Here is a 7,827-nt window from a genome sequence, read left to right on the forward strand (position 1 = left end):
GAAGTTATATAAATAGGGTTAAGTTATCCTACAAAGGCTCCTATTTGTAAGAAGTATAAGAAGGATTTATAGAGTGACAAGTGTCTAATAACCTAAAACCTAAACCCACTACACCGCCACCCAAAACCTAAACACCCACCCTCACCTCACCCCACCACCCAAAAACCTAACCCCCCCCCCCCCCCCAAAAAAAAAAAAAAAAAAAAAAGCCTAAAAAAATCCTAATCCTATATAAATAATATCATTTACACCCAATCTCGTGAAAAAAATGCATGTGTGAGAGTAATTGATTTGGAGATTGTATTGTGGCCAAAAAAACTGGGACTTGTTGTAGGTTGGCTAGATGCGGAGTTCCTTAACGGGGGGCACCCAAAGGCAATGATGAGTTTGCTCAACACCTCTTTCATCTCGTCTAAACGGGAAAAAATGATTAGTGTGTTTGTTTTGCTACATGGTGGGTTGATTTTTTAGCCGAAAAGAGATTCTAAGCAGAGAATTTTTTTATTCTATTCTTTACTTTTCATTTATATGGTATTCAAATAAGAATCGTAAATGTAAGTTTGCTTGGGATGTGATAGAGATCATATTCTAGTTTAGTTTTTAAGTGTCATTTGTCCATTTTAGGAGGGGAGGAAAGTGCAAATACTATAGTATAAGTATGTGTCAATAATTCCTTGGGGAGGGTGATAAGAAAAGGCGTTTCATAGGCTCTGTTTACAGAGAGAGGGCGTAGCCGTGGGAACTCTTCGGAGTTAGTTATCGAGTCTGTAAGATCCGATTGGATCATCTTCTTCGTATCAATTTCAGTTCTAATTTATATTGCTATTAATCAGAATCGGATCTTATCATTGGTCCGACCTGCCTCACCTCTGCTCTCCATCGAATTTCAGTTTCTGCTAATCAGATCTACTCCCTATCTGATCTAAATCTGATTTCTAATTTCCGGTTTCTAAATCCAATTTCTCATCTGTTTATGTTCCTACAATATGGTGAACAACGCTACTCGTCTGGACATTCAGGATCAATTGATTCAGAAGCTTCAGAGTGATATGGTAAATTAGTCTTCTCGACTGGATTCCATCGCTGCTACCTTGGAAGCAGATCGTGTGGAGAACGCTGAATTCTGTAAGCTGATGATGAGGTCTGTGAAACAACAGGATAAGGAGGATGGGTTCTCTGGATCTAATGTATTCGACTTTGGTTGGGGTTCTCAGGGACCTTCGAGTGGCCTTCCTTGGGCAATGAAGAAGGTGAAACTTCCAGAATTTTTTGGTTTCGATCCACAGGGGTGGATACAAAAAGCTACTCTGTATTTCAACATCAACCGGACTCCCGATAATCTACGTCTCCGTTTAGCACAACTGAGCATGGTTGGGGTCGCTCAGCACTGGTTTACTGTGATTACGCAGGTACGTGAGTCCCTTTCATGGGCTGATTTTCAATCGGAATTGTTACAAGGTTTCAGTGGTTTGGAAATCCACAATCCTTATGAACAATTAGCCACCGTTCAATCGGACTCCATTCATGATTACATTGATGATTTTGAGTACCTGATGTCACTAGTCCCTCGTTTACCAGAGTCCTAGGCCTTAGGGTATTTTGTGGCAGGATTACGTGATGATGTCAAAAAGTGGGTCCGTTTTCATCGTCCACAATCACGATTGGATGCGATGTACATCGCTAAGGACTTTGAAGAGATGCTCCGGCCGTCTAATGTTAATGATTCTCTCTCACACTATCGCTATCTTAATCCTTCCGGGCTTAATGTTGTGGATGGGCTCAATACTACTCTGGGCCGCTCTGAGCTCAGATCCTCTTTCAACATTCAACTACCGGATAGGGTTTCCACCACACGCTCAGACTTTGTTCCGCCGGTCTCCACGACCATATCTGTTTTAGCTTCTTCCTCCGAGGCTGGGCAAGTGTTTCCCCGTGATAGAGGGGTTTGATCTCTGTCTCGTACTGAGTGGGAAGAGCGCCAGAAGAAGGGGCTATGTTATAAATGTGGTCAACAATATAGTCCAACTCATAAATGCCCGTAGGGTAAATTTCGTGTGATGTTGCTAGGAGATGATGAATCGGATGATTCCGACGGACTGCATTTTCAATTGGAGGGACTAGATGTTTTTTAGTTAGATGGGGTCCTTAACCCTGTTGTGGGAGCTTCTACCAAGCCTTGAGGACAAGACTTGTGTTAAGGAGGAAGTATTAATAGAGATCATATTCTAGTTTAGATTTTAAGTGTCATTTGTCTATTTTAGGAGGGAAGAAAGTGCAAATACTATAGTATAAGTATTTGTCATTAATTCCTTGGGGAGGGGGATAAGAAAATGCGTAAGTTTCATAGGCTCTGTTTACAGAGAGAGGACGTAGCCCTGGTGATGCAGTTCTCCTTAACTCCCAGTCGGATCAAACACAAACAAGAAACGAAAAGCTGGAATTTTTATTCACAAAATTCAAACATCAACTGAGTTCCAAACAATGAAAAGAAACACCATAAATATAACTTCCTAAGCCACCAACGTAGGAGGTAAACTAGGAGAAAATGCAGGAACAATAAGAGATAACTTCTAATTCAAATAAAGAAAAATAATAGATAAAAATTAACTAGATTCCAGCTGCTAACTTTATCCCCATCGCACAGCCTAAGCTGTTGGGCTTTGGCTTAAGTCTGACAAGCCAATTGGGCCTGAATTTGGGTCGCCTGGATCAAGGGGCCCAATGGCATCATTCCCCCCTTCTTCGGAAGGACTCGCCCTCGAGTCAAATGGATCATCCAGCTCGGAAACAAACGGTGACAGATCAGCCACATTAAAGGTTGCCGAGACATTATAGTGTCCGGGCAAATCTATCTTATAAGCGTTGTCATTAATACGTTTCAAAACCTTAAATGGACCATCTGCTCGAGGTTGTAATTTGCCTGAACGACCCCCCGGAAAACGTTCTTTGCTGAGATGAACCCAAACAAGGTCACCTTCCTGGAACACGACTTTCTTACGTCGCACGTTGGCCCGCCGTTGATACACAACGTTATTATTGATAATTTGATCACGCACCTGTTGATGGATTAACTTAATCTGGGCTGCCCGGTCTTCACCATCTGCACTAAAGTGTTCAGTAGCTGGTAGCGGAGCAAGATCTAACGGGGTAAACGGGTTCCGACCATACACAATAAGGAAAGGACTCATCCCGGTGGAGCGATGAGTGGACCGATTATACGCAAATTCAGCCTGAGGCAGAACTAGATCCCACTGCTTCGGGTTGGATCCCACAAGGCTACGTAACAAATTACCCAAACTCCGGTTGGTGACCTCCGTTTGACCATCACTTTGCGGATGATGGGCACTACTAAAATTGAGACGAGAACCCAAACGCTTCCACAAAGTGCGCCAAAAGTGCCCCACGAACTTGACATCCCGGTCAGATGTCAACGTTTTCGGTACGCCATGCAAACGAACTATTTCAGTGAAATATAACCGAGCAATCTGGCTAGCATCATAAGTTTTAGCACACGGAACAAAGTGAGCCATTTTAGAAAAACGATCCACAACTACCATGACGGAATCTTTTTGTCGTTGGGTTCGTGGAAGACCTACCACAAAATCAAGACTGACGTCCTCCCACGGCCCATCAGAAACAGGTAATGGTGTATACAAGCCGGCATTTGAATGATGTGTTTTGGCGATGTGGCACATGCGACACCGATCCACAATCTTTGTAACATCCATGCTCATTTTCGGCCAAAAAAAACGCTCCTTCACTAGCTTTAACGTTTTGTCTCTACCAAAGTGGCCTGTGAGAGCTCCCTGATGCCCTTCGAGAATGATGGCATCCCGCAAAGAACACTTAGGAACACACAACCGAATGCCTTTGAACAAAAACCCTTCGTGCAACGAGTATCCTTGTGTGGGTGTCATCCGGGTATAGTGTAGAAAAAAGCTCGAATGCGTCAACTCGAACTTAGAGGGATGTTAACAGGGCCCGCCGCCTACTTAGAGCATCGGCCACCGTATTGGTGACTCCGGACTTGTGTCGGATAACAAAAGAAAAATCTTGTAAAAACTCGACCCATTTAGCGTGGCGAGGATTGAGTTTGTGTTGGCCTTGAATAAAACGTAACGCCTGGTGATCAGAAAACAAGACAAAGTCCGTGTGTAGAAGGTAGTGTCGCCAAAACTCAAGACTCCTAACAATTGCATAAAATTCCTTATCATATGTGCTGAATTTTTGTTTGGCTTCACTGAGCTTTTCACTGAAAAAAGCTACTGGGCGTCCCTCTTGGCTAAGCACTCCGCCAATCCCGAGCCCAGATGCGTCACACTCGACCTGGAAAGTAACCTGAAAATTGGGTAAGGCCAAGACGGGTGCACGTGTGATGCATTGTTTTAACCCTTCGAATGCCGTGGTGGCGGCAGGTGTCCAACAGAATGAATTTCCCTTCAAGCAATCAGTAATAGGGGCTGCGACGATACTGAAATTGCGAATAAAACGACGATAAAATGAGGCTAACCCGAGGAAGCTTCGTGCCTCGTGGATATTAGTCGGTATCGGCCAAGTGGTAATTGCTTCGATTTTAGAATCATCCATACGGATACCCTTCCCCGAAATTAAATACCCCAAAAATAAGACCTCTGGTGCCAAAAAACAACACTTTTCGCGGTTGGCATATAACTTCTGATCTCGCAAAATAGTGAAGACCTGTTTAAGATGATAAAGATGGTGTGGTATATCCCGGCTAAAAACGAGGATGTCATCAAAATAGACGACGACACAGTGGCCGATAAGGGGTTTAAATATGTGATTCATTAACCGCATAAAGGTGCTCGGGGCATTTGAGAGCCCGAATGGCATGACCATCCATTCATACAACCCGTCTCGTGTTTTAAAAGCCGTCTTCCATTCATCCCCCGGACGCATTCTGATTTGGTGGTACCCGCTCCGCAAATCCACTTTAGAGAAAATTGTAGCCCCGTGTAACTGATCTAGGAGGTCGTCTAAACGGGGAATGGGAAACCTATACTTGATCGTAATTTTGTTAACGGCTCGGCTATCAATACACATTCTATAGGCGCCATTCGGTTTAGGAACGAGTAGAGCCGGCACTGCACACGGGCTCATACTTTCGCGAATAAGACCCTTGTCAAGGAGCTCGGTAACCTGTCGATGTAGTTCTGCATATTCGGTTGGATTCATTCGGTAGGCTGGTTTATTTGGGATGGTTGCACCTGGCATGAAGTCGATGCAATGTTGAATTTCTCGTACAAGGGGAAGGCCAGGAGGAATTTCAGTGGGAAAGACATCCTTGAAGTCGGTTAGGAGTGGTTGTACTTCAAGTGGGGGTTCATCAGTTGTGGGGTTGGTCTCGGTGATGAGTAGGGCTAAGGCGAATGGAGGTTTAGCAGTTCGTGTAAAATCCAGGAACGCTGATTTGGTAAGGACCAGGGCTTCGGTTCCGGTGTCACGTATATCCAGTGGAACAAGTTGGACATTAACCCCTTCTTTCTTAAAACTGTAAGTATTGAGGAACCCGTCGTGTTTGGTGCACCTATCATACTGCCACGGTCGCCCCAACAAGATGTGACATGCATCCATCGGAACGACTTCGCACCACACCTCATCCGAATAACGGGTCCCGATGCTAAACTGAACAAGGCACCTGTGTTTAACCTTCACGACGTTACCTTTTTTTAGCCACGTTAGCTGGTAAGGGTCGGGGTGGTCTTCGACTTTAAGGCCTAACTTTTCAACCATAACTGTGGCCACCATATTCTCGTAGCTGCCCCCATCGATTATAATGGTACATACCTTGCCTTTTACCGTGCAGCGAGTTCGAAAAATGTTGTTGCGGAGCCAGAGATTATCTTTGACTTCATGATTCGGATTAATGCTGAGAACCCGTTGAGCTATAAGAGTTTCACCCTTGTCCGGATACACCACTTCAGTTTCAACCTCTTCAGGTTGGTCTTCTTCCGTATCATAAACAGGCAGGGTTTCATCCGTGAGGGTAATGAGCTGAGTATTCGAGCACTCCCGAGCAAAGTGACCCAGCCCGCCACACTTGAAACAACGGGGCGGTGTACGAGTGGTAACGGTGGGTGTCTTGGAAGATGTTGCTCCCTCGCTTTTGCTTGCATTGAATCTGCTTCCAGTAGGTGTCCCCGAAACCCCTTTAAGGCTGTCGGCTTTGATTGGGCTCGACCGGGGTAACGTGGGTTTGGCTTTAGCTTTCAATTGTTTCTCCACCTTTAGAGCTAGTTGGCACACATCAGTAAAAGACCAATAGGGCTGCAGTTGTACAACGTCGGCGATCTCGGGTCGTAAAGCCCCAAAGAAACGAGCAATAATTTGTTCCTCCTCCTCTTCAACAGCACATCTCATCCGTAATCTGTCAAACTCACAGATCAATTCCTCAACGGTAGTCGACCGTTGGGAGATGTTATGATATTCTAAAAATGCCTCCTGGCAAAAATTAGGTGGAAGAAACTTCTCACGAAGGAGTTTCTTCATCTTGTCCCATGTTTTAACTTTAGAACGTCCCTCTTGAACCCTCTTTTTTTTAACATGCTCCCACCACAAAGACGCGTAATTTCGAAGTTTAATTGCTACGAGTTTTACCTTGTATTTATCAGGAATGTCGCGTAGGTCGAAGATGCGTTCGACGGTTTGAAGCCAATCAATAAACACATCAGGTTCAGCCCTTCCATCGAACTCTGGTACATCAATTTTGACTCCCAAGTTCCTGAATGGATCAGCTCTTGGTTCTCTTCTTGCAAAAGGATTCCACCTATCATCATAGTCAAACGGGTTGTTCTGAACGACTCCGTCATCCCAGTTGATGGAGTCGGTCTCGGTTTCGTCATCGGAACGGACCCCTCGCTGCAGTTCAAGGTCCCGGACTCTTTGCTGCAGACGTGCGATCTCTTCAACATCACGTGGATCCCGCCGATAATCCTCGTTGCCTCGATCGGCGTTTCTACGGGGATGTCGGTTCATGCGTGCTCCACGGTCTCCCATAATCGGATCTTGCTGAGCTCTGATGCCACCTGATGCAGTTCTCCTTAACTCCCAGTCGGATCAAACACAAACAAGAAACGAAAAGCTGGAATTTTTATTCACAAAATTCAAACATCAACTGAGTTCCAAACAATGAAAAGAAACACCATAAATATAACTTCCTAAGCCACCAACGTAGGAGGTAAACTAGGAGAAAATGCAGGAACAATAAGAGATAACTTCTAATTCAAATAAAGAAAAATAATAGATAAAAATTAACTAGATTCCAGCTGCTAACTTTATCCCCATCGCACAGCCTAAGCTGTTGGGCTTTGGCTTAAGTCTGACAAGCCAATTGGGCCTGAATTTGGGTCGCCTGGATCAAGGGGCCCAATGGCATCACCTGGGAACTCTTCGGAGTTAGTTATCGAGTCTGTAAGATCCGATTGGATCATTTTCTTCGTATCAATTTCAATTCCGATTTATATTGCTATTAATCAGATCGGATCTTATCAGGATGAGTAGCTGAAAAACCCTCTCCTTTTGATGTAAACTCTTTTCTTTGAGTCCAACCTATATTCTATATTCGTTTAAGCTGCTAAAGAAAACACTCGGATCCGCTGATTAACAAAGACTAAAGATATTTGCCCAAGACTTGTTATACATATGTAATTAATTATTGATGTTGTAACTGATGTGCTACAATCTATCTCTATGAACAAATTTGAAAAGTTCGGTTACGTTAGCGTGTATTGATTAGAAGTTAAAGTTTGACCAAGTAGGTTGAACAGAATAAATTATATATATGGAAGGTGTTGTCTAATATGTTTGAAT

At 44.0% G+C, this 7,827-nt stretch overlaps 1 protein-coding gene across 1 annotated transcript; it reads right to left on the reverse strand.

The window, feature by feature from the left end:
* Positions 1-3,960: 3,960 nt before the first annotated feature.
* LOC110870135 lies at positions 3,961-7,014 on the reverse strand. The gene has a single exon (XM_022119337.1). It carries the CDS (start codon positions 7,012-7,014, stop codon positions 3,961-3,963), a length of 3,054 nt encoding a protein of 1,017 aa, XP_021975029.1.
* Between the last annotated feature and the right edge of the window lie 813 nt (positions 7,015-7,827).

Source organism: Helianthus annuus, chromosome 8 (genome assembly GCF_002127325.2).
Source record: "Helianthus annuus cultivar XRQ/B chromosome 8, HanXRQr2.0-SUNRISE, whole genome shotgun sequence".
NCBI lineage: Eukaryota > Viridiplantae > Streptophyta > Magnoliopsida > Asterales > Asteraceae > Helianthus > Helianthus annuus.